The sequence below is a fragment of the Neoarius graeffei genome, chromosome 23 (genome assembly GCF_027579695.1).
Source record: "Neoarius graeffei isolate fNeoGra1 chromosome 23, fNeoGra1.pri, whole genome shotgun sequence".
In the NCBI taxonomy this organism is placed as follows: Eukaryota; Metazoa; Chordata; class Actinopteri; order Siluriformes; family Ariidae; genus Neoarius; species Neoarius graeffei.
The window spans coordinates 4242313-4270082 of NC_083591.1; the positions used below are offsets into that span (position 1 = coordinate 4242313).

Sequence of the window (27770 nt, forward strand, 5' to 3'; positions counted from 1 at the left end):
ACAGCTTTACCTCTGTTACAAAGTGGAACTGGAGACTCATCTCATCTCATTATCTCTAGCCACTTTATCCTTCTACAGGGTCGCAGGCAAGCTGGAGCCTATCCCAGCTGACTACGGGCGAAAGGCGGGGTACACCCTGGACAAGTCGCCAGGTCATCACAGGGCTGACACATAGACACAGACAACCATTCACACTCACATTCACACCTACGCTCAATTTAGAGTCACCAGTTAACCTAACCTGCATGTCTTTGGACTGTGGGGGAAACCGGAGCACCCGGAGGAAACCCACGCGGACACGGGGAGAACATGCAAACTCCACACAGAAAGGCCCTCGCCGGCCCCGGGGCTCGAACCCAGGACCTTCTTGCTGTGAGGCGACAGCACTAACCACTACACCACCGTGCCGTCGAACTGGAGACTCCTTCCTTAAAATGTTAATTTATTACACGGCTTTGTTGAATACTCGATTCTGATTGGTCACTTACAGTATTTTACAGTCTTGTTGCTATGGCCACAGTTTGATCCTAGGACGTCGATTGGAGGGCCACGTCTAATCGTATCAAATTCTAATTTTACTTCTCACATACACACATTATACAGAGTACGACATGCAGCAAAATGCTTATTGCAGTGCTCCATACGTAGGTTGTGAGCATAGTTTGGGGAAGGGGGGGGGGGGTTAAAAAAAAAAAAGGAGAGGGAGCAAAAAAAATGAATGTAATAAATATAATTTTAAAAACTAAGAACATGATGATACTCACAATATACAGAATATGCATGAATATATTGCACTAACGAATATGTTGAAATGTATATTGCACTGTAATTAGTTTGCACAAAGAAGCATTAACTGCTTTAGAAATGTACTGTATATATTGTACCATAGTTAGATGAATTTACACGAAGAGGATGTAAGAGATGGAGGGGATGAGGGTGAAGTGGTGATGAGACCTAATAGTTACTGTCGGTCTGCAGATCGACAGAAGTCCAGTAAATTTTGCTGCTTTAATAAATCATTACATTAACACGAAAAGTTCCTCCATCAGAAAACACCATGAAAGATTTTTTTTAAATGTTAATTTTAAAGCTAGACGGCCTTTCCATTTCATAAAATCGGAGAAATTTAGTTCCGTCTGAAATGTGGTCATTGTGATACATGTTTATTTCTGTAATATCTCATAAAATATCAGGCCATTCTGTGGCTGGGAAGTTATTCAAGGGGATTAAAGCAAATAATGTGCATGAAATCGCTCACTTCGCAGTCAAGCAGACAGAGGAAGTCAGTGTGCGCGCGCATGCGCAGGTTTACCTTTGAGCGTGCACTGACAGTTCCATCATTCTGTCGCTAAACGAACAGCTGATCACACAGAGGTGCTCGCTGAGCGCCAATATTTATTAGTTTGGTCCTGCGTTTCCTTTCCTTCGTATAAAACATGACATCTTTTCTTCTCGCTTTCCGTTACTGCAGTCGGTCCTCCATTTTTCTCTTCGGTTTCAAATTTGTATCCTACAATGCCTTGCGTGAACGGGGAAAACCCACCACGTAATGCATGACATAGTATCTTGAATTGGGTCATGGTGAAGCAGGAAAAAATAGCGGAGAATTTACGGCCACGTAGCTCTAAATTCATTAATTGTTCCATTAGAAAAAAAAATTGGAAGCCTGTGATTCAAATTCTGTAGCTTTCAGGTCCACTAAACAAAAATAACTGGGCGTCAGGGAAAATTCTTTTTATGACCTACACTTGAAAAATCTGAAAGGCCGTCTAGCTTTAATCTTCAGAATAACATGAGCTAGAACGTTAAATAGGCTCATCTTCCTCAGAAAGCTACAGAGTTTACATTGATATAAACACAAATCCATCCATCCATCCATTCCATCCATTATCTGCAGCCTCTTATCCGGTCCTACAGGGTCACAGCCTGTCCCAGCTGACTACGGGCGAAAGGCGGGGTTCACCCTGGACAAGTCGCCAGGTCATCACAGGGCTGACACATAGACACAGACAACCATTCACACTCACATTCACACCTACGCTCAATTTAGAGTCACCAGTTAACCTAACCTGCATGTCTTTGGACTGTGGGGGAAACCGGAGCACCCGGAGGAAACCCACGCGGACACGGGGAGAACATGCAAACTCCGCACAGAAAGGCCCTCGTCGGCTGCTGGGTTTGAACCCAGAACCTTCTTGCTGTGAGGAGACAGTGCTAACCACTACACCACCGTGCCGCCCCTTAGACACAAATCCAACAGACTTTAAGCAATAAAATAATTTTTCAGTCAACATTGTCAAATTATTGATTTCTTTAGTAAGTAGCCGTGTAATAAGCGGGTACAGTTAAATGTCCAGCGAGCCATCATTATTGTGAAATAAACACCCCTTCGAGTTGACGTAGGACCCCGAGGTGAAGCGGAGGATTTCAGGGTTCATTTCGCAATAATGACTGGCTCGCTATACATTTTACCATTACAATAATCCCCTTACAACAAGTACACTTTTTGTGTGTGTGTGTTCATGTGGAACATCCACCGTACAAGTCCCTGTGTATTAAAACAAACCTGTGATTTACCTTTCAGCCTGAACGACTGCCAAAGCTGCCATTATAGACCATTAATCAACACTTTCTAATCAAATGAAATTTCATCCATACTTCAGGATGTTAATTTCAAAAACTAGCTTCGCTAACGGTAATAGTGTTGGTGTTCTTTATCTGTAAAATTCTCTGACATTAACCCATAGCCTCCAGTGCAACCAGAGTCTCCAGTAAGGTCGGACAATTTGAGCTGTTTTCAAGTTTAGAAGCCATAGTTCTGAAGTCGGCCATCTTTTCTAACTTATTCATTAACAAATATATACTAATGTAACATTAATGTTCAGAAAACATTAATATTCATAGATATGTTGATTAAGAACACCTTTAGGCCCTGTCCACACGGCAACGGATTCAGGTGAATCTGAGAAAATTGTTTATCGTTTCGGCCTGGCATCCACACGGCACTGGCGTTTTGGGTGCCCCAAAACGAAATCTTTTGAGAACGGGTTCCAGAGTGGAAAGATCTGGTAACGGCGCCATTGCGAAGTCGTCTGGATGAGTAGAACGGATTTGTTTACGATGACGTCACAACTACATGTGCTTCACGCTGGGTAGAAGTGTAACGAACTCGATGCGAGTTGTCAACAAATCCTATAACTTGGTTCATGAAACGCGCTTACAAAATATTTTCACTGTGAATATTTATTGTGTAATGGTGCAAAGAGAGAGAGAGAGAGAGAGAGAGAGAGAGAGAGAGAATAGCCCTTAGGGCAGAGTCAATCCCGCCAGCAAAAATAGGGAAAAAAAAGGAGCGATCTCACCTTTTCAGATGTTGGTTTAAGTCCTACAATACATTCCTCAAAAAGGGCGTAGAAGAACAAATTAATCCATCAACGTGTAGCATTCAATTTATTCCGGACCATTAAAGACGCTGCCTTCCGCGTAGAATCATACGTCATCCTTGCCGCCATATTGGCTGGGGCAAAGCGGAGAATAAAGATGCCTCATTCATGTGCTGCGTTTAACTGTACCAACAGGTTTGCCATCCAAATGAGATCACATGGGATTACCTTTCACAGGTGAGACTGGAAAAATACTTTTCATTGTATTTGGTCATTATGACGTAATTTTACGAACAGATTTTTCTGACTGTGGCTAATATGAAGTCTCGCGCATAATAGTTTATGCGCATGCGTCCTTACTTCTATTATTCTGGTGTCTCCGATGGGACCGTCTTACAGCGCACATAGAGGTGTGGCATGTGTATTGCATCGCTTTCAGCGAGCGTTGCATTGCCATATGTACCTGATATTTTACTGATCCGTTGCCCATGTGGACGCGATATTTTTTTTTTAATCTCGTTGCCGTTGTCGTGTGGATGTAGCCTAAGTAAACCAGCACATTATAAAGAGCCTTGACCTCATCCTTTTAGAGCCTTACAACTCTCGTCCCGTCCAGTTCAGTCCAATCCGAAACTCGCAACATGGGAAACCTTTTTTTTTCCTCTTTACCTCTTCTTCCAACATGTCAGTTCTGCTATATGAGCATTCTGAGTAGACACACAGTTGGCGCCATGTATCTCATCATGTGATCTACTCACTGAAGTGGCCCACACGCTGGTTCAGGTCTCCGTGATGAATTGAAGGAATTTGTACAAGCAGGTCTGGAGTGTATTGCTCTTATGGACTGGATTGCAGTCATTCCAGTGTAAGATCTCTCCAGCTTCAAAACACTGGACAAGAAAGGTACATATGTTAAGGCTACGGTTGCACTACGGCTCGCCATGCTTTGCGAAGGGTTATTGATGAACATGAGGCATTTGGTGGAGATGCTTCAAGGAGCTTTGGGAAGTATTCGCTGCTTAGTTTGAAGATGAAAACATCGCCACCAAGTTTTAATGCATGTATTGAAATTTTTTGTGACGTTTTTTGGCCAATCATGGAGTGGAGATACACCCAAAAAAAAAAAACCCACATGAAGCTTGGAGAACATTCACCACGCATTGCACGATTGGTGGCGATGCTACCAATGTCTCCATCGCCAAGTATTTGCAAATCAATTGCAAGCTGTCACGGGACTGTAGGCTGAACATTCTGCATCATCATCTTGATGCAGGTTATTCTTGTAACATCACAGCAATTTTTAAAAAAAAAATCTGAAACAACATGCTGTACTTTTATCGCAGAGCAAAGCTCCATACTTAAGAGACTTTTACTCCATACTTTTATCCAGTGCTTATTTTTAATTTGCTTTTTAAAAAATAATGCATTTACGAACACGTTTTACATTCATTGGGAGCGCTGCTTTTAGGCAGCATCTAATTTATTTATTTTTTTGTATTTATAGTTATATTTAACATTGCACATCCATGAAACAAGTTAGCTCCTGGTATCATTTGCATTATAGCACCTATAAACATAGAAACAACAATAAAATGCAGCTTTTCATGTTAACAGGAAACCTGAAAATGTCTGCCATCTTGACTTTCCAGAGGAACTTGACCTTTAACTGTTACAAAGTGCTGACACTGGAGACTCCTTCCCTAAATTGGAAATAAACATGTCCTCACAGAAAGCTTCACATCAATTTTATATTTAACAATTATTCACTGAAGGTGAGATGAATATTGGTGAATAATAACAGAGATGAAATCAAAGTTCACCGATATTCACCGAGCCTGAGGCGGATAATTGTTTTAGTATAAAACATACAGGTGATTATTTAAAGGACCCATGGCATGGTGGTTTGTTGATGCTTTAAACGAGCTCGTGGAGGTTTCCGGATGTTATATCCGCAGCCTTTCTTGAAATGAACCCTCGGCACATAGATATAGCCTCCTGGGAGAAAGCCCCATTTCAGCGCTTTTCCCAGTGCGTCGTTTTGCTAATGAGAAGCAGGAGGCGGGGAAGGGTAGAGGGTGGGGGCGGGTCTTATCATTAATATTCATGACATGTAAACGTGTTACCTCTGATTGGCTAACAGCACTGTGACGCTACCTCCAGTGGGTCAGAACAAGCGGATGTGGGTGTCTTACTATGGCGAGAGAGAAGGAACAAACCGCGAAGGGAAAAATACCGCGCGCTGACGTCATTAAGGTGCGACGTGAGGAAATAAAATAAATTCAACAAATGTTTCGGTTTTTACTGAACAAACAAACAAATAAAATGAATGAGTGACTTAAAAAAAAAAAGAATGTGGGTGTCTTTGTAAAAACTGTTTTGATTGGCTATTATAACAGAGCATGCTGCATGCTTTTTGGTTTTGTAGCGCAGAGTACCTGGCTAACTGCAGGAAGCGGTTAGCTGCACAGCTAATGTAGCCATTGCAAGGCTAACGTGGCACCGGTTTTAAAACACAGCAAAACGACTTAACAGTTATACACTTACTTGTTCGGTGTTTGTGGCTGATGCGGCAGGGATGCTTGGTACGGACCCAGGCTTCAGTGACAGTTGATGTGCAAAACCTGCCCTGTACTGTCCCAAGTTGTGGAAACATTCCTCAGGAAAATGCTTCCGACAAACATACACCGTCTTAGGCAGACTCGACGGCGTATTATTGGAGTAAATAAAATTAAGCCACTGCGTCTTCAGGGGCTCTCCCGTCGGCAGTAAAAACAGACTCTTTGTGTTGTCACATCCATGTACAGCGCAATTTCCATGTTTTGCTCGCTTAGGTGATGCCATGTTGTGTCCTCCCTCTATGGTCTCCTCACTACAACTGGGCGGGCAATCCATACAGTGGGTGGGAATCCAGAGGGGGGGCGTGGGGATCATCTCCCTTGCTGACGTAGTAAAGGGAAGAGTTTATCAACGCGCCGTTTTGATGCGCCATTCTCAAATGTTGGGCATAGTTTGGTTTACACATTATGAAATTTCTAGCCACTGGGGTGACTTAAGAAGGTCAGAGGAACTTATTTTAACATTAAACCTCAGAAAGTGAAAATTTCATGCCATGGGACCTTTAAAATAAATTTTTTTTCAAATTTCAAAAGCAGCATGTAAATGTAATAACTTTGCATCACAGACTTGTGTCACTTATCTACATCGAGTCATATAAAATACTTTGTTTTGAAATCGATAAAATAAATCACAATCCCACCTTCCCTTTGAATAGTTTTAGACCAAACTTCGAAGCATCTTTAGTGCTTTTGTTTTAGGAACAGCATTTTCTTTCATCGTGTAATTCTTCCTCACTTACAGTGACGAAACAATTTTGGACGCCATTTTGCCGAGTCGCTCGAGGTGATTATCAAGAAATAGTCAATCTCTCGACCAATCAGCATGTGCGATTTTCTATAATCACCTCTGTATTTATACTAAATAAAATCATTCGGTCGGATGATGCATCACATCCCCCATTGAAGTCTCTGTGAATTAGCTGTTACTATATCGAAGATAACATTAAAACAAACAAATAAATATAAACCTGAGATTTCATTACTTGCTTTGATAGAAATTTACTCAACACTTTCTGACCAATCACATTCAAGAATTCAACACATCCCAACCACCGCTACGTTAACAAGAGTGCTCTGAGAGCACAATATCCCCCGCTGGCAACTCAGCCATAACTCTGGTAACATACGACTGAATTGAACAAAATTGCAATATGCATATTACTGACATAGATCAAAGAATCCTGTCAAGTTTCATGAAATTCCTCCAAAAATTGTGAAGGAAGTTGATTTCAGAAAGCAAGCACACCTTGATGAAATTGCCAAAGTACAAGTTTGTTAAAGGGGACCTGAAGGCAAAAATTTTTTATTAACAAAATTCTATTTCTCTCATTTTATTAAATATCGGAATGCATGTTTGATGTCTATTTTGTCGCTGCTATAGCAAGTTCTGAGTGTTTGAAATATGCTCTGTAATATATCAGTCCATATGTCAAAGCAACGGCCGTAAACGAGATTCATTGAGACCTGTGCGAGACATCATATGACGGAAGTAAAACGTACAGCGGAAATCAAAGTAACCGACATCTGCCAACGTTGTCAAAAGACGCGCGCGCCCTCTTTCGAATGCTGATGTAATCAAGCCGGAAGTTTTGTTTGTTTTGATAGCAATCAGGAAAGTTTGAAAAAAGTAGGCAGTAATCGTCATTTAAACTCGTTTTGTGCAATATTTCGTTTGGAAAACAGTTTTCAAAATGGCGGCACTGACACCTGGCTGACACTTCACGTTTCAAAGTCTCGCACAAGTCTCGTGAAGATCGCGCGGATAAGCGACGCCTGCCGTGGACCAAACGAACTAAATTCAACATGGCTAAAAACCGAATAGGCCGATAAGTATCATATTTAATTGCAATTAGTTGCCAATACAAGTCACGATATAAGGTTACTAAAACCGAAAACGTGATTGAATAACACGTTAATTAAGAAATTAAGCAAGTTTAAAAATGACTTCAGTTCTCCTTTAATAATCAAGGGCATAACTCTGGTAAAATTTGCCCAAATTAAACAAAATTTCAATCTGCGTATAACTGTCATATAACAAAGCGTTTTGCCAAGTTTGGTGAAATTCCTCCACTAATTGAGAGAGGAGTTGATTTCAGAAGAGCGTACACCCTCATGAAATTATCAAAGTACAAGTTATTTAATCAAGGGTCAAAACTCTGGGAAAATTTTCACAAACGAAATTAAATCGCAATCTGTGTATTACCGTAATATAATAAGGCCTTTTGCCAAGCTTCGAGAAATTCGTCTAAAAATTCTGAGAGGAGTTGATGTCAGAAGGCAAGCACACCTTCATGAAATTGTGAAAGTACAAGGTTGTTAAATCAAGGGCCGTAACTCTGGTTAAATGCGACCGAATTGAACAAAATAACAATACGCGTGGGCGGCACGGTGGTGTAGTGGTTAGCGCTGTCGCCTCACAGCAAGAAGGTCCTGGGTTCGAGCCCCGTGGCCGGCGAGGGCCTTTCTGTGCGGAGTTTGCATGTTCTCCCCGTGTCCGCGTGGGTTTCCTCCGGGTGCTCCGGTTTCCCCCACAGTCCAAAGACATGCAGGTTAACTGGTGACTCTAAATTGAGCGTAGGTGTGAATGTGAGTGTGAATGGTTGTCTGTGTCTATGTGTCAGCCCTGTGATGACCTGGCGACTTGTCCAGGGTGTACCCCGCCTTTCGCCCGTAGTCAGCTGGGATAGGCTCCAGCTCACCTGCAACCCTGTAGAACAGGATAAAGCGGCTAGTGATAATGAGATGAGATGAACAATACGCGTACTACCGACATATAACAAAGCCTTCTGCCAAGTTTGGTGAAATTCCTCCATAAATTGTGAGAGGAGTTGATGTCAGAAGGAAAACACACTCATGAAATTGTGAAAGTACAAGGTTGCTAATCAAGGGGCGTAACTCTGGTAAAATGTGACCGAATTGAACAAAATAACAATATGAGTATTACCGACATAGAACAAAGAATCCTGCCAAGTTTCATGAAGTTCCTCCAAAAATTGTAGAGGAGTTGATTTCAGAACATGAGCACCCTTCCCGGGACGGACGGACAGAAATCACCATGACATAATTCAGGCCTTTCGGTCAGCGGGAAATAAATCAAATGATTTGAAGAAGTCACTTAACTAAATGTGCTTGAAGAATGAAGCTCTTCCATCAGATCACGAAGAGACGATGACGTGTTTCACACTTTATTCATAGAAAAAGCACTGAAATTCAACACAAATCATATAAAATGGTAGTAGCATTACATAAATAGTAATAAATTTTTGTTTATAGACATTAGCTCAAGAGGTTGCACAAACAAACAAACAAACAAACAAACAAAAAAAAACGTCGTCGAACTATACTTTTGTGGCAACAAATACTGGATACCTTTTTCATAATTCAGTAGCACGGAGGTGACAAAACACTTTTCCCTTAAATTAAAAATGAAAGGAGAGAGAAAGAGAGAAAACAGAACTCAAAACAGTAGATGAGCTAGTGAACAATCTCTACCAGCGATTATTATTATTATTTTTTTTTCCTTCTAAACTCTAGGGACAGATCAGAACACTGATACAGTCAACACATATAGACACTGAAAGAGTTATGGGACGGAGAGAGAGAGAGAGAGAGAGAATGAAATCAGAGCCGCAGGAATTCTGGTTGTTTTTTCCCCCTCTTTTTGCACTGCCGCTGGATCAGCTGGGTGAGCTACTGAAGATGTTCGGATGCATGGAGTTTGTTTAAGCAGGCAGCTACGATCATCCTGCATTCATCAAGAGGGAAAAAAAGGCCGATTTAATCCCTAAACCTGCAAAACATCTGCTTGCTCTTCCACCGATCACAGCTGGATCTGGTCAAGGTCACACCAGATGACTTGGAGAAAGGCTGTGGAAGGTTTCTCACTTTTTTTTTTTAAGAAAAAGGAAAAAAGAAAAAGAAAGAAAAGTGACTTATGTGACTTGAAGGAAGTTACAGAACGGAACTGGAGGGGAAAAAAAAAGAAACCTCAAAAGTGACTGAAAGTGAAGAATCCTGACATGGAGCCAAAGCGGCGTCTTTCAAAAGTCTCGAGGCAACATCACATCAAAACAGAGCTTTTCTCCAATTCCCTCCGTAAAAATATAACCAGTGGGTTTGGACTAGGCGTGTGCTGATGGTAACGTCAGTAACATCGCTACGTTCGCTTTTACAGCACGACGCAGCGTGTGCTTCCTTTATATAATTGAGCATCCCATAATTCCAAGACAGTTTGAAAAGCATGGTGGATAAAACTGTCACTCTGACTGAGGAATAATTCTTTAGCACTTACAATTAAATGCTTAAGTGAACGTTAGATTATGGTGATGTAAGATCAACACAGGCCTAGTTTACACCGCTCGTGGCATCCTTCTGCAATCAGACTTGCTAAATCACTTTTAGAATTTGATAAGGCTTCAAAGTTAAAACGAAAGAAAGAAAGAGAGAAAGAAAGAGACATATGCAAGTCACTCAATCAAAAGGCAAATGTCCCAAAACTCTCCGTTCCGAAAGAGGGTTAAATAGAGGGAGAAAAAAATATATAATATATATATATATATATATCAGGAAGTGGTTCTGCATAGTCAGTTCAACGGCTGTTCTTCCTTTTCTTTCTTCCCTTCAGTATTTTTTTTTACAACACACCATGCTTCTCTTGCCAAAAACTAAGTGTACAAAAGACCAAAAAAAAGAAAGAAGGAGGAAAAAAAGGAACTGTTCACAGGAGCACCTGAGAAATGTTTTTTTTTTTAAAGTCTTTCTGCCATCACATTCCCAGCCCGCGACAAATTCAAGTATCCGAAAAGAAAAAAAAAAAACAAAAACATACAGTTATCATAAATAATTATAACTTTACAATTTTTTGAATTGACACTTTCATATTTACAATATCTTAAATGCTTATGCTACTATTTTTTTGTTTCGTTTCTTTAAGTGATTCCCTGAGAACTGAGTTGAGCATCTTGTCCTTTCTTTCCAGGTTTCCTTCCGTTCATAGCCGCCGAGTGCATTCTAAGTGTTGGGAGCCGAGCAGGCGCTTGGAGGGAGGGAGGGAGGGGCGTGGTCAGGGGTGGCATGTGGAACAGGTTTTATTTAAAAAAAAAAAAAAAAAATCTCAAAATGTGACCAAATTTTGATTAATGCTTAGGAAATAGAATTGTTAATGCAGACAAGGTGAAAGGGGCCGGAGTGAATCAAGTGCTTGTATTACAACACAATTACAGTTAGGATATTTTTGTTTCTGATTAATTTTCTCTAAGAATGTCTTGGATGAGAAGAGTCACGTGCCAATAATCGCTGCCAGACATTACTACTTCCAAGAAGTCACAGCAAATTTGACGAAGCATTGCATGCATGATAATGCTAAGCTTTAACGGTGCAAGAATCTCCATCTGCAATAACCCCTCCCCCAAACCCCAAAAGTAAAGCCATCTTTATAAAGATGAGGTTTTTGTTCAGATTCAGGCGGAGAAGGAAACCCTGTGCTCTTCTCAGGTGTGGAGGCGTGGCTCTCAGTAACGTTCCCTTAAATCGCTTTCTTCCCAACACGAGAAAAAAGGGCAAAGACAAACCAAGAGGAGCGGGGGGACACACACACACACACACACGGAAGAGTGGCGTTCACGGCTTGGCTGATTCCTGGGTTACGTGGGATTGCGTTAAGATGACGAACACCTCGATATTTCAGCTAGCTTTTTTGCTCTACCCCCGGCGAACAAGGCCTCAGCCTCGTCCTGTTAAAGCTGTTCCTTAAAATACGATCGAGGTATAACTAACACTGTGTGCGAGTGTTTTTTTTTTTTTTTTTCCGGAATGACTGTTTCGAGCGTATGAGCTCTTTGCCGAAAAAAAGAAGAAGAAGAACCACCAATCACCACGATGGAAAAGGCTCGAAAGACTCCGCCTATCATTTGGTTTCTCTTTATGTGCCACTTCTGCATCTCTATTAAACTAAAGCCAAAATAAAAAGGTTGTTCTGGCCTCCACAGGTTCGAATAAATCAGTGAACGTTGGTTGTCCACTAAACGCGAACTGTATTCGACTAAGAAAAATAAAAAATAAAGGATAATCAGAATATACAGGAAGAAAATAATGCCTTAAATAAACGAGGAGTGAGGAGCGGGTGGGGAGTCGTTGATAATCTCCTCAGCCGAATCGCTCACGCACGAGCATCATGAGCTTCTTCTTGCCCTTGTAGATCTGCTTGAGGTTGTCGATAAACTGGGCGAACTGCACGTGACCGTCGTGCGCCATCAGGAAGGTGTCACGAGCTTTGCCCAGGAATTCAATGAACTCACCGTAGTGGCGTGGGCTGATGTGCGTGAGGCGCGAGTGTGTGGTGCTGATGTAGGCGCCGATAGCGGCGTCCAGCAGTTGGCGCAGTGGCGCCTTGTCCGTGCTCATAAGCTTGCCTGAGCTGCGGCGGCCAGGGATCCCAGCCAGGCCAGGTGCTGTGACCGTGCAGCGGCGCAGGATGTCCGAGAGCACGGTGGCACAGCGTACACCTTTTACCACCAACGGCACCATGGCGCCCAGCTCGTTCTTGCCCAGTGAGTGGCTCAGAGCGCACGCCCACAGGACGTCGTTGATGGCTGGATGTGTGTCCTGGTTGTACGCCAGGCTCACGTGTGCCATGGCCAACGACGCCAGCTTGAAGGCACGCAACGGGTAGCCACGGTGCTCCATGTATCGCGCGATGGTGAACAGTTGCGCGTGCGTCATAGCCGTCGCCGCCGCATCCACGGCGATCTGGTAGGCTGTCTCGAAGGCCACGTGCTCCTTCTCACAGAGTGTGAGTGCAGACAGTGCACAATTGGCAGGGTCCTTCATGGCACACTGCAGTGCGAGTGTTCTGGCACAGCTCGCCAGCTCCTCACGCTGCCCGTAGTCCAGGCTGAGTCGCAGCGCTGTGCCGTGAGACATGACCGCTGCAGCAACAATACTCGTAGCCTCAGTGGGTGTGAACAGCGTGTACCAACTCTGCAGAATGCTCACCAGCGCCCGCAGCCCTACAGAGAGACGGCAGGGACAAAGAGAGCGACGAACGTCAGAACCAGCAAGAAAAAAGTGTTCCAGATTGATTTTACAATAATATAGAATGCAGGCGGAGTTTGATACAGACCGACTTCCGTAGCGCAGGTGACGAGCCAGCGCACCATCTCTCTGCGTCTCCAGTTCAGAGTGGACAGAGTCATCCTCATCACCTACAGGAAAACAAAACGCCTTGATATAACGGACTTCACACAGATGGACAGAATAAACGAGACGAACGGCACACGCACCTGAAGGCCGAGCTCCAGGGCCACGTTGAGCAGGGTGATATCAGGCGGGCTGTCTGCGGGCGTGGCAATCTTGAACGCGTCTTGAGCCAGTTTGAAGATGAGTGACGAGGAGTGGATGTTTTTCTGGATGGCCTCGAGGACCGTGCGCAGTCTCAGCATGTCTCCTGAGCAAAACAGAACACTACGTTAGCTTCAAAACTACAGAATCGGAACCAACACGTCTTTGGGTCTCTGTGTAATGGACGCTCTATGACGGAAATTGTGTAATCATTTGCGTTACTTTTACTTTAATTTAATACAGTGGAAGAAGAGAAACATATGAAAACGCTGCGTGTGTGTGTGCGCGCACACGCGACTCACCCTTGGCTGCGGTGAGCATGGTTGATGCCAACTCGCACTGCTGGGACTCCAGGTGCCCGAGGGTGAACCAGCGTGGGTATCTGCTCGGGACAATGGAGATGCCATGGTGCGGGTGACCCACATCACCCGATGGAGCTGTGGACTCCAGAACAGGCAACCTGCAAAACACACACACACACACACACACACACACACACACACACACACACACACACATAATGAACTGTGCACCATCTTATTTATACACAATAACACACTATGTTTATAGATACGGGAAGCCATGGCCTAATGGCTAGAGAAGTAGCTTTGGGATCCAAAGGTTGCCGGTTTGATTCCCTGGACCAGCAGGAATGGCTGAAGTGCCCTTGAGCAAGGCATCTAACCCCCAGCTGCTCTGGGTCTGTCATACATCGCTCTGGATAAGAGCGTCTGCTAAATGCTAATGTAATTTACTGGAACATGATTGGCTCTTCCATACTGTGATGTAATAACACTTATGTCGATTTCTAGATTAAAAATGTTCCCAAAATGCAGCTCTTAAACCGACTCCAGACAACAGAGACGCTCAGGGTTCACTCAGCTCAGTCTTTGTGCTGAGGCTGCAGCTCTGTGCTCGATTGCTCGTGTCTGAGTGTGCAGCAGGAGCAACGTTATCGATCGATCGTATATCAGCAAGAACCGCAAGGATCTGGAACCTGATTAGTGACGGCACTGTAATAACAGCCTACAGAGACTCCATGCAAACACCATTACACAAGAGACACACAGTCCTGCAGTGTGACATGACCACGCAGTGCTGTTTTCTCTCCTGTAACACTGATTCAGCTCATCTTGGGTTTGATCATGAGCTGACGAGTTAACGTGAGCATCTCGCATCTGCCTTCTGCTTCATACGATGGAGCTCCAGGAACAAAAATCGACTTGTTCGCATCATAATAATAAGTCAAGGGTGTCATGATGGTGTAGTGGTTCGTGCTGTCGCCTCACAGCAAGAAGGTCCGGGTTCGAGCCCTGTGGCCGGCGAGGGCCTTTCTGTGCGGAGTTTGCATGTTCTCCCCGTGTCCGCGTGGGTTTCCTCCGGGTGCTCCGGTTTCCCCCACAGTCCAAAGACATGCAGGTTAGGTTAACTGGTGACTCTAAATTGAGCGTAGGTGTGAATGTGAGTGTGAATGGTTGTCTGTGTCAGCCCTGTGATGACCTGGCGACTTGTCCAGGGTGTACCCCGCCTTTCGCCCGTAGTCAGCTGGGATAGGATCCAGCTTGCCTGCCACCCTGTAGAACAGGATAAAGCGGCTACAGATAATGAGATGAGATGAGATAATAAGTCACCAGACAGCTTTTTACAGTCGTTGCTATAATTACGTCATGCAAATATGATTCGATATGCTTTTAATCTGCCTCTCAGAACATATTGGAGTTTTTTTTTTTTTATAAACAGGGTGTTGCACATTTTAAATGGTCTTGGGATGACTATACAACGTTCTCACCTCATGGCCCTCAGGCCGATCTTGTAGGCCAGGTCTGTGTCATGAGGAAGGAGTGCTGTGAACAGGTACTTAGCAAACGTATGCATGGGCACGCTCTCTCTGTGGATCACTTCACCCAGGCCGCTGAAGGGACCGCCTATATACATTATACACACACACACAGAGAAGAAAGTGTCAGGATTCAACATATTCTTGAGTTAAGCATCAATTTGTGGCCAGAGTTAAAATCGTACCTTCCAACAGAAGCATGGCCTGCTTGCGCAGTGTGTGTACCAGCAGCTCGTCCAGCTCCAGTTCCTGCAGCTTGGCGACAATCTGCTCCTCGTTACGACACACCTTATCCTGGGCATATAAGCCCTCGGGCATCAGTCTCTGCTGCCCCATACCCATCAGTGCTACCTCCAGCGCCAAGGCCAGGTACGACTCGCCGACGTCTGGACAGCCCCACACGGGGACGTGCTGATACACGGGGGATTTGGGATCACCGGAGTCTGGAAGAGAACAAGAGTAAAGTCAGCTGAGAAAGGTTTGGACACTATTTTTTTTTAGGCTACACTTAGATTAAAAAAAAAAAAGTTTAAAATGTGAAGGCATGCATGTGTGTGTGTGAGAAAGTGTGTAGAAGTGTACATGTGTACGTGGGTGAGTGTAACCTGGGAAAAAAAATAACAAACACCACCATCTGTTTGATAAGAGTGTCAACACCAGTGATTAAATCCTGGCTACGATTCCTGTGTTTGCATTAGATGGTGTGAGGGAACACCAAAAACACACCAACATGCACATGCGTGCGCGCACACACAGGATATAAAATATAGTGTAACACAGCAAAAGAGAAAGACAGAGAGAGAAGGCCTGGAGGACACCTACGGAGTGACAAATTAACACGATTTGTTAATTCACACGTCTGTTAGAAATGACCGAGTATACTTATGAAGGTGTGAACGAGTGCCTGGAGATCGTAAGGGTTTTCTTGCACAAGAACGAAGGGGGGAGAAGAAGAAGAAAAAAAAAAAAAAAAAACAACAACAACCCAAACCCCAAGACAGTCGGAATGCGAGAGGGAACAGAAGCAGAGGACAGAGAGAGGGAGAGAAAACCAAAGAAGGAGAGATGTTTGCGTTCGGAATATACGCTCCAGCTGTTGCTAATGCTCGAGTTTCGGACTGGATGAGCTTTTAGGCCACACCCACCATGCTACAAAGTACCAGATGTTTCCAAATGTGTGATGGGAGTCAAACAAAGGGCTGTGCTACGTACACTCCTCACACACTCCAGCACACAGACACACACACAGTACCACTTGGCTGCATTATTCCAAAATCACAATAGCTCCCTGTTAGTTTCGTACAATAGCAACACAAAAGGCTACACTCTGCAGCTTGGAGCGATGTATGGAACGCAAACGCCGATTGATTTTATACATTTCGCTCCTCTGTGTCGTCAGAGTGACCACACTGCTACAAACACACACATACAAAGTAATACAGTACTGTCGTGTATTAAGGTACGAAAGGCCTGATCAGATTCCTTCCAACATACAAGCTCCGCCCCCATCTTCCAGCCCATAATAGTCTACCTCCAGTATCCATGGCGTTGTCGTCCTCCATTCGACACGTCTCTGTTAGAGTGGCGAAGAGGCAGCCGATGGGGTCAAGCGGGTGGCCCACCCAGCCCTCCAGATTGGTAGTGTTGGTCATTCCTCTCTGCAGCAGCTCTGCGTGTGCACACACACACACACACACACACACACACACACACACACACACACACAAATGAATTATGGGTGATAAAAGGCTCAGCTCAATTACTCGAACAGCTAACAGTGAATCTGCTAAGTATCTCTGCGCTAAACATTTTGGTGTCAACTCTAGATTTGACTTGTCAATATGTTTGAGCAGGAGACACACGACAGATGTTCAGGTGCGATTCTGAAGCTCCAAAAGCAAAAGTGAGCGCCCCCCCCATAGATCAATTTTCACTCTTTAATACATTTTCTTTGCATAATCAAATATTTTTTTTTCTGTAACTGATATTTCTGTACAAGCCGTGAAATATTTTAGGGTCGTATCGATCCAGGCAACTAATTTGCTGAAACGGTCCTCACTTAAACAAATACTTTGATCTAGCACTGGGGGGGGGGGGGGGGGGATGACACACGGCATGACGACAACCCTGCTTTCTATCTAACCCTAAAGAGTTACACTACACAACACATTCAAGTCAACACAAGTCTTTTTTAGTCAAAGTTTTCATAATTTTTATATGTATTATTATTATCATCAAAAACGGGGCGGCACGGTGGTGTAGTGGTTAGCGCTGTCGCCTCACAGCAAGAAGGTCCGGGTTCGAGCCCCGTGGCCGGCGAGGGCCTTTCTGTGCGGAGTTTGCATGTTCTCCCCGTGTCCGCGTGGGTTTCCTCCGGGTGCTCCGGTTTCCCCCACAGTCCAAAGACATGCAGGTTAGGTTAACTGGTGACTCTAAATTGAGCGTAGGTGTGAATGTGAGTGTGAATGGTTGTCTGTGTCTATGTGTCAGCCCTGTGATGACCTGGCGACTTGTCCAGGGTGTACCCCACCTTTCGCCCGTAGTCAGCTGGGATAGGCGCCAGCTTGCCTGCGACCCTGTAGAACAGGATGAAGTGGCTACAGATAATGAGATGAGATGAGATTATCAAAGACACATCTACTTGGTTAGAATATTTAGATTTACTCATTAGCAAGAATGATATTTGCGTCTTTCTGAAAATTTTTGGTCTATGTTTCCAGAATTTTTATAATATATAGCTTTATTATTATTTTTTTTTTGCAAGGAATGTTTTTAAAAGATGTATATGAGTGATTCCACGCTTATGGGTACTGAAATGGGGACATAAACTTATTTTTAAAAATTCACCTAAAACCATTTCTTTTTTTACCATCAGGTCACAAAACATGTAATCTTTAATGAATGATATGTTAAAAGATAACTTTAATTTTCTGAGATGTAATAAAAACATATTTATATGCCAAAGTCAGAACGTAACAGAAGTGTTGTGACATATATATTCTCAATTTTAACAATGTAGAATTACTTTTTGAAACATAGGAAGGTGATGTTTTAGCAAATATAATTAATAAACATGTGTAGTAGAATAAACATACACATTCTTTCAATAAGATTAACATGGTATATAGCTAGATTGAAATTAATTTGTAACAGACGCGAGATGGACAATCGTAACAGAAGTAATGTAACAGACATCATTTTGGAACTCATAGGCTTGACTTTGGCATATAAATATGTTTTTATTACATCTCAGAAAATTAAAGTTATCTTTTAACATATCATTCATTAAAGATTACATGTTTTGTGACCTGATGGTAAAAAAAAGAAATGGTTTTAGGTGAATTTTTAAAAATAAGTTCATGTCCCCATTTCAGTACCCATAAGCATGGAATCACTCATATTTATTTCATAGGACCTTTTATAGTACTTTTGTCAAGCACTTTAGAGTATTACATATAAATGTGCTTTATAAATGAAATCACCACTACATAGACACTAACTTTTAAAATCAGGTAAATACACAAAAATTGCTCGTTTCAGGAAAACTCATCAGCATTTTTATATCTGCATTCATTTTAAACCTCCAGTGAGTCAACTTTAGTTCACTTAGCGAGCTAGTCAAGTTCGGTAGCCAGGTTTCTCTGCCAACATTTACTCGATCTGAAGAATAATGGACCAGTCCAGCATGAGTAAGCGTGTATACGGACTTAAAACAAACAAAAATAAATAAATAAAGTAACAACCACACCTACACAGTGCCTTTATTACACATTCAGACACATTGAGTTAAACTTTTACCTTCTGATACAATGTGAGATACTTCCTAAAACTTTAATGACATCACTTGGGTCTTGTTTGTTTGTTTATTGATTACATAAACAGTCATTTATTGCTTCATAAAATATTCATGCAATGCTAGGAAAGTGTTCTGAAAGCTCAAAGTAGGTCCTTGGTTCTCAAATCTCAGCCCAACACACCTCATCTGGACTTGGCATCAGTTTGAAACTAAACACTTAAAACACAAAAACATGCTGTGTGATGGTCGAAGGCCTTGCAGCGCTACACGAGGAGATAAGCTCAACCTGCTCAGTGTGGAGCACAATGCAGCTTTTGTAGGTTTTTGGCTTCTACAGGTGTGGTATGATGCCAAGTAGATAAAGATTGATGTAAGGTCATGTTCCAATCTGTGTGTGTGTGTGTTACCTTTCTTCTGGTGTTTGTAAATGTCCAGCTGCCTCTGCTGCTGAAGCCGGAGTGTGTTGATAATCGCCACGGCCAATCGTAGGGCTTCTCTTGGGTAACCGTGGGAACGCAGGGCGTCCACCCTGGCACATGCAGTAGGCACATGATCTGCAAGGAAGGTGACACACTGTTAGATATGGGTGTGTTTGCACGTGTACACGTGTGTGTGTGTGTGTGTGTGTGTATTACCCAGCCACAGTGGCAGGCCCTGAGGGTTAAACAGCAGGTTCTCTCCCTCTCTCTGGTAAGCGGGCGACACATAAAAATCGCTGCTGATGATTCGTTGCAGGTGGCTGTCCTGCCAGTGCAGGTCGCACGCCTCCATGGCACGAGTGAACACCGTCCGTCTCGGTCTGGCCAATGAATCTAAACCACACACGTGGAGTTCGTGTCAGTCAGGAACACACTACAAGAAACCACGAGTCACAGCTCTGTCCGAGTGGGTGATTTTCACCTTCATTTGGGTAGAAAAGTTTAAATTTTTTAATAAAAACAAAACAGGTTTTTTTTAAAAATCCTTTTATAGTTACATCTAACACAGCAGAACATCTCAGGAGCTACTTAGTTCCTGTTTTCACCCATGTTATAACATCTAAACACTTTCTGTCTTTCTTGAAGCTGTTACACTGGAGACTCCTTACTTATGAAACATTATAAAAAACAGCCAGGACTACGACTGTACAGTTGTTTATTTTTAATTTGTTACATAAAACATTTTCAAACCCATTTACTTTATCTCATTATCTCTAAGCGCTTTATCCTGTCCTACAGGGTTGCAGGCAAGCTGGAGCCTATCCCAGCTGACTACGGGTGAAAGGCGGGGTACACCCTGGACAAGTCGCCAGGTCATCACAGGGCTGACACATAGACACAGACAACCATTCACACTCACATTCACACCTACGCTCAATTTAGAGTCACCAGTTAACCTAACCTGCATGTCTTTGGACTGTGGGGGAAACCGGAGCACCCGGAGGAAACCCACGCGGACACGGGGAGAACATGCAAACTCCACACAGAAAGGCCCTCGCCGGCCACGGGGCTCGAACCCGGACCTTCTTGCTGTGAGGCGACAGCACTAACCACTACACCACCGTGCCGCCCCCATTTACTTTATCTTAGGTTTATTTTCGGATCGCGTGGCACATCAGTCATGCAAGTTTTTGTTTAGCACTTTTAACACCATATATTGTCGCAAAGCAGTTTTACAGAAAGAAGAAAACTTTATTCATCACACGCTTGTGAATTTCCTCTCTGCATTTAACCTATCTGAAGCAGTGAACACACACACACCTGAGCAATGAGCACACACACACACATACCCAGAGCAGTGGGCAGCCATGCTAACAGCGCCCAGGGAGCAGTTGGGAGTTCGGTGCCTCGCTCAAGGGCACCTCAGCTCAAGGCCGTCCCATATTAACCTAACCTGCATGTCTTTGGACTGTGGGGGAAACCGGAGCACCCGGAGGAAACCCACGCAGACACGGGGAGAACATGCAAACTCCGCACAGAAAGGCCCTCGCCGGCCACGGGGCTCGAACCCAGAACCTCTTTGCTGTGAGGCGACAGTGCTAACCACTACACCACCGTGCCGCCACTAAAATAAAGACTTTAAACATATGAGCTGATTTTATCCCTAATAAATTTATGATCAAGCCTGAGGTGGCAGTGGTGGTGAGGAAAAAACCTCCCTCAGACGACATGAGGAAGAAACCTTAAGAGGAACCAGACTCTAAAGAGAACCCATTATCATCTGGGTGAGAACAGAGCCTGTGAATGAGCTGTTGCTATAGAAACGATAACGGATTGATTAATTAATATGAATTAATCCAGAATTTTTGGTCGAATCCCAGTGCAGTTCTAAGCTCGAACGTGTTTTCTGGATGCCCACCGTGTGCCAGGTTGCTCTGAGGCAGGGCGTTGGTGATGTTAGGAAGCTCGCTGCCGTAGTTGCCGTCCTCCAGCGGGCAGATATCCATGTCGCTCCACTTCTTCAGCTGTTTGAGCCATGCGCTCTTCTCCTCGCTCTTACAGTGAGGGTTCAGCACAATGCACACCCACAATGCACCTGTGGAACAAAGAGCACCGTTACTGAGGAGTGTCTCGGAAAATGAGAGCACAAGAGGAACAGAGATAAACGGGGCAAAGGGAAAGATGAGAGAGAGAGAGAGAGAGAGAGAGAGAGAGAGAGAGAGAGAGGACAGAGTGAACAGAGAGACAGCCCGAGGCGGAAGAGTGGTGGAGGAGGAGGAGGAGGAGGAGGAGGAGGGAGAAGTGCTCTCTGCCCACCCGCCTGCCTGCAGCGTTTAAAAGTGAAATGGAAAAATGAGAAGCCTGTGTGTAATGGAGTAGGTGCTGGTGTTTGACTGTCGTACAGCGGAAGAGGATTTTTTTTTTTTTTGTAAGCTGAAGAGACCACTATCATGACCAACACACTCGCTTGGATATGTACATCGATCCCACTGTGACCCCGACATCCAATAAAACCGAGGCATGCTATCCGTGCAAATCTCCTCTCCTATTGGTCGACAGGATGATCCCTTGGCCAATCAGACTGAAGGTTCTCATTCATGTTGCTGAGAAAAGGGGCGGAGCTTTGCAACACAGCAGCCGTTTTCAGAACGTTTTAGACCCTTTAAATGAAAGTGGGCTGAAAGAAAGGCCATATTTGATGGCTAGCATTGCACTTCCTTTCACGCCAGCTGTGTCTCCCGCTTTCTGACGTGCGTTAACGTTTCGGTGCTCTTAATAGCGAGGAAATAATTTATAAAAGAGGTTCTAGTCACACATACAGTAAATAGTACAAGCTAATTTCTTGCTAATCAATATTTCCAGTGCATCCCGGATGGAACTGAATGAAGTTATAGTGCTACGATTGTTTCAGCTTGTGCATTTTCGTGACATGGAGACGGACACGACGACTCACCCAGTTCGTCCCACAGCTGCCGACACTTGTCAGTCATTCCCGTGCCTTGTTGTCGCCATAGCGACAGGCGCGGGTCAGCCATAAACTGCTCCGTGATGAGGGTGAGCATGCGCGCTCCGTTCGAGTCCCGCATACGCAGCATCTCCCGCACCTACACACACACAGGAAATAAGAGGTTGCTTGACATTTTATTAAAGCACGTCGATTTAAATAATCCTCGCGGGATTTACTAGCGCCATAATTTATCACAACAGCATCGTTAATACTGAGCATGTCTTTCACTTCATGTGCGCGCGTGCGTACACACACACATACACACAGGTCTCTCACCTTGGCGAACATGGAGTTAAGCTGCTTTCCCGAGCCGTAGTAGCCTCCCTGAGAAAGGAACTGTTTGACCTGCTCGCGTACCTGCTCCTCATCCAGGTGCCAGCAGTTATCATCATCAATACTGGCTCCTGCTGTAGGGTCCGGGGCCCCTAAAACACAAAAGCAAACGTGTTGTTTTGCTGTACGACTTGTAGTAAGGGCGGCACGGTGGTGTAGTGGTTAGCGCTGTCGCCTCACAGCAAGAAGGTCCGGGTTCGAGCCCCGTGGCCGGCGAGGGCCTTTCTGTGCGGAGTTTGCATGTTCTCCCCGTGTCCGCGTGGGTTTCCTCCGGGTGCTCCGGTTTCCCCCACAGTCCAAAGACATGCAGGTTAGGTTAACTGGTGACTCTAAATTGAGCGTAGGTGTGAATGTGAGTGTGAATGGTTGTCTGTGTCTATGTGTCAGCCCTGTGATGACCTGGCGACTTGTCCAGGGTGTACCCCGCCTTTCGCCCGTAGTCAGCTGGGATAGGCTCCAGCTCGCCTGCGACCCTGTAGAACAGGATAAAGCGGCTACAGATAATGAGATGAGATGAGATCTAGCATTTATGTTCACTCTTTAGAAATCTCCATAGCGTTTCTGAAATTCTCCGGCTTGGTTTCCGGCTCGGTTTCCTTTTAATTCTCCTTGCTGTCATTCTTTTGTCTGGTGTCGTTGAGATTTCCTGAGCTGAACCTTCACCTGATATTAATCCCTCATGACATCGTAGAGCAAACGTTCATAAAGCTGATTACAAGGTTTCAGAAATAAGAGAAAATCAGCATCCTCGAGTTCTTTTATGATGACGTCAATATAGCGGTATCATGCAGCGATAAAACGTAACTAAGCACGCACTCGGTGACTCACGTTACACCTAAAACGAACAAACGCGTCATTTCAGTAGACAATTTGCAGCATGACATTTATAAATAAAATCAGATTTACGATGTTCAGGCTGCAAAATGTTTCTCACTCTGCAATAACACCACCTCTTTGACCAAATCGCTCCAAAGCACTTGATTTTCACCTTATAAAAATGCTCTTAAGTATTAAGACTTCATCTCTGGAACGTTAACGCTAATGTTACACATTCAGCGAAGAGCACACGCTGATTGGGAAAGAGCAGATGCCAGGTGGAAAACATTAAAGATGACGCATTTCATCACTTTAACAAGATGGAGCACCATTTCTAAGATACCAGTTTGTTTAAATTGACTCGCTTTAAATCGGTTTGCTTGAAAGCATACGTGCGTACACACACACATCCCTTCTCCACACTGCAGTAGTTCTGCTTTTTATATCCAAACATAGCCATGAAGAAATGCATGCACGAAGATTAATACGATAAGCTTTCAAATTGGTCACATATAAACCACTTGCTCAGAAAAACACGTCGCTGATATGACATTAACACCCACTTCTTAACCAAGCACTTGCATTGCTAATGTTTCTTGCTAATTACACCAAAGTCACACCACATTTTAATAATAAGGCACGTTTGTAAAATATTTGGTCATAATTGTTTTGGGTTTTTTTTCTTATCTGTGGTTATAAGATAGTAGGGCAAAAATAATTTTTATAGAACATGTAAATGTATATTTAGCATCTGTGGAAGGAGTCAGAAAGAAATGTAAATGATTTCTATTTTTCTAGCTACATTCACCGGATATGAGGAATCGTGCGCTATGATTGGCTACTCGACTACAAGGATATCAACTCCTATACCGTAAGGAGAGAAAAACAAAATGTCCGAGCGTGTTGCTGAACCAACCGAGGAAGAAATAAAAACTCGACTCGAAAACAAAACCCCCAAAAAAGCAATGAAATGTGGAATGAAAGTATTTGATGGTAAGAATGTTTTTTTAATTTTTATTTTTTCAAGAGCTATTAATTATAGCATTTTTCACAAACTGCTCCTGTCATTTCGCCAAGTTGTTTACATTCTAAGCGGAAATAATTTTGTCGGACAAGTTTTCATTGATCAAATTTGCAAAAAAATAAAAATGCTCCATTTCTCAAAATCCAGTGAATGTGGATAGAATAAAGCAGTTATTCCACTCAATCTAGTCGTACATGGCTGATCGACAACTTGGTGCTACGCCGCTCGTCGGCTCATGTACGACTCGATGATTTCATGGAATAACTTAAATATCTCCAGACATGAGAAGGGGAAAAAAAAAAAAAAGATTTACTGCTTGAGACACAATTAAAATTATTACTGTATCATCATCAGGTTTGCTTGAGAGTTCATTTTTGTCCCACTAGTTCTCACCAGCCCTGGTCATGTGACCATATTCCTGAAATTTCCCCATCACCGTGTGGCTCCTGGTGAGCGCCTGATAGTCGATTCTGACACAAAGAGGGCACTTCCTGGCTAGGTTTTCTACCATATGTGCTGAAACTGGCTTTAATGTTCCACTTGAGGAGGAAGGAAGAGGAAGAAGAGGTCTGCTTTCGCTCACCCATCTACTTCAAAAACTAATTCTGGGACTTGCGAGAGCTGGGAACGCTCATATAAGCCGTGCAGGGATATTTCAGCCTAAAGAGGCGCACTTGGCAGAGCTAAAACTAACACAGCTCCCCGATAGAGTCTTAAAACGAAACGGTTACGAGCAAACACTTAAAGACTATTCTGAAGAGAACTCAGTCACATGACCAGATTCCTGGCAGGCTGCGTCCCATTTCCAAGAGTCCCCGCTCCAAGTGGAGCGTCGCTGGGAAGAGCCCGTGCTGATCGTTAACGATGATGATGTAAGGCAGATACCACAGCTCGAGTCAGACAGTAGGTGCGTGTGTACTGTACATTAAAATGAAATTTGACGTACTGTTTGAAAAGCTGAACTGTTTAATCATGCCAGAGAAACCGCTTTGAATATTTAAATGCCATCAGAACAAATTTCACTATTCAAATGTTCCATCCATCCATCCATCCATCCTCTGTAGCCGCTTATCCTGTTCTACAGGGTCGCAGTTAAGCTGGAGCCTATCCCAGCTGACTATGGGCGAGTGGCAGGGTACACCCTGGACAAGCCACCAGGTTATCGCAGGGCTGCAAATGTTACAAATTTTCCTAATATTTACGTAGTCTGAGGCAAAAAAAGTGGAAATTCCACTTTGAAATTGATTTGAATTTGTAAAACGGCATGATCCTCACCGTGCACTTGATTGATCTCAGAGTTGGAGGATAGGATCTCGTCGGCAAGTTTCTGCGCCGTGGGCAGCACTTCGGTGTGGTGCGCCGTGATCAGATACTGTACGAGTTTCTGCAGCTGGTCCCGGTTCATCTGGAAGAGTGTCTCGGAGATGGGCAGCCGCAGCTTCACCTGTTCGGCCCGTCGGATGCGGTACAGCGAGAGGGCCACCACGTGGGCGCAGTAGAAGATGTCGCGGTTGCCGCAGCCACATGTCACTGATGTAATCTTGCAGCGGTCGAAGCTGATGGCCACCCGGTGCGTCACCTCGGGCTCTGAGTGCGTGGCCGGTTCTGTTACCGTTCCACTAAGGTGGAAACCTGGAGAGAGAGAGACACATACATTATATATATATATATATATATATATATATATATATATATATATATATATATATATATATATATATATATATATATTTAAAAAAAAATGTTGTTAAACATATCCAGGTCAAAATAAAATTATTTACATTATAGACAAATTTTCTGACAAGCTAGCAAGATAAAGAGTGACAGCAATGCATGCTGGGCTAAAAAAAAAAAAGATGTCCAACGAAACACAAAGGTAGACAGTGTTAATCAAGTTCATGATCCAGAAATTGCAGTCAGGATTAAAGAAGCCATTTGTAACTTTTACAGCCCTTTCAAACCATTGGGGTGGGGGGGGGAATTCAGCATTCCAGTTACCCCAACAGCCCCTCACCCCTTCTGTCGAAACCCTGTATGCCTTATTTGTTGATATTTAATGAAACTGATGCAGGGGGTGGAGCTCATTTCAGGACCATAAAAATAGCCACAATCCACAACTTTTCTTCAATTTGCTGAAATTCTGATAACAGGTTTAGAAAAAAAAAAAAACATTCCAAACTTCAGCTTTAAAAAGTGTTGAGTACACTCAATGTGGTCACCGAACACTTTCCTGATGGCCTGAGAGGAGATCCAGCCGTTACCAAACCACCACCCGGGCTGCACTGATCTGACACAGTAATGGATTAAGGTCATCCAATCCTCTCGAGGGGGGAAATCCCAGGAGAGCTCAGAGACTCACATGTCCCGGGTCCTGGTAAGACAGGAGGTTACAAGAGGAAAGTAGATCCTCTGTAACCTTTGACCTCCATCTCCCCGTGGGCCGGGGTTGTGAATTCGTCCTTGGGGAGAGTGTATTGGAGTTTTAACACGCTCTGTAATACTGGGGCGGGTAGGTAGGGATAGGTGGGGATGCTACATAGTCTCGCCCTCAAACAAGTCCCAGAGGACATGGAGTTACGTAAAATGTGAGGTAACCGTGCTTAAGGGCGAGGGGTTGAGGAGGGAAGCGAAGGGAAAGGAAGGGGTATATGGCTAGCCAATGGGACAGCTTGTTTCCAGGCTTTGACTGGTGAAATATTAATGATTGGGGCATGGACAATGGGGGTGGCATGATGAGGATTATAGTATCACTCTACCCCTAACATGACACCATGGCAACCTGGACTGGTTCATCAACACAAGGGCTGGATTACTGGAACTTCAAACCAAAACCCACCTTGTAAACATGATGATATAAGCTATAAACCTATCTACTGTCCGAGTGAGCATTATCTACAGCAGGAAATGATGCTAGTTTACCACCGGTTGTGCTAAATGTTTGTGTGAACCCTCCTGAACTTATTAAAACCTATAGATATGGTGCTTGACATAGGAAATCCTGGTGTGTTAGCTTGCTCATAACATTTAACAGTTCGTACCTGTGCTAGCGTAAATTATCATTAGCAACGATCATCTTACAAACAAAACGCCAAGGTTTTAGCATAAAACAATGGAATGATTTCAGGATCGCGTTGAAGGCAGACAGATAAACTATAGGACTTGTGCACAGACCAACACTTTACACATCCTAAGACGACTAACC

General features: G+C 43.8%; 1 protein-coding gene across 1 annotated transcript in view; it reads right to left on the reverse strand.

Annotated features, from left to right (window-relative positions):
* Positions 1-9208: 9208 nt before the first annotated feature.
* The window catches only part of zswim5 (zinc finger, SWIM-type containing 5), a 48811-nt gene continuing 30249 nt past the window's right edge, over positions 9209-27770 (reverse strand). Inside the window, exons 2-14 of the mRNA XM_060905631.1 lie at positions 25844-26200; positions 22672-22820; positions 22342-22492; positions 21307-21483; positions 19605-19781; positions 19377-19523; positions 16705-16842; positions 15359-15616; positions 15126-15261; positions 13639-13796; positions 13279-13442; positions 13119-13200; positions 9209-13005 (exon numbers count right to left, since the gene is read on the reverse strand). Of these exons, the coding sequence (XP_060761614.1) occupies positions 12143-13005; positions 13119-13200; positions 13279-13442; positions 13639-13796; positions 15126-15261; positions 15359-15616; positions 16705-16842; positions 19377-19523; positions 19605-19781; positions 21307-21483; positions 22342-22492; positions 22672-22820; positions 25844-26200 (2957 nt within the window). The 3' untranslated portion in view covers positions 9209-12142. The remainder of the gene's footprint in view (positions 13006-13118; positions 13201-13278; positions 13443-13638; positions 13797-15125; positions 15262-15358; positions 15617-16704; positions 16843-19376; positions 19524-19604; positions 19782-21306; positions 21484-22341; positions 22493-22671; positions 22821-25843; positions 26201-27770) is intronic.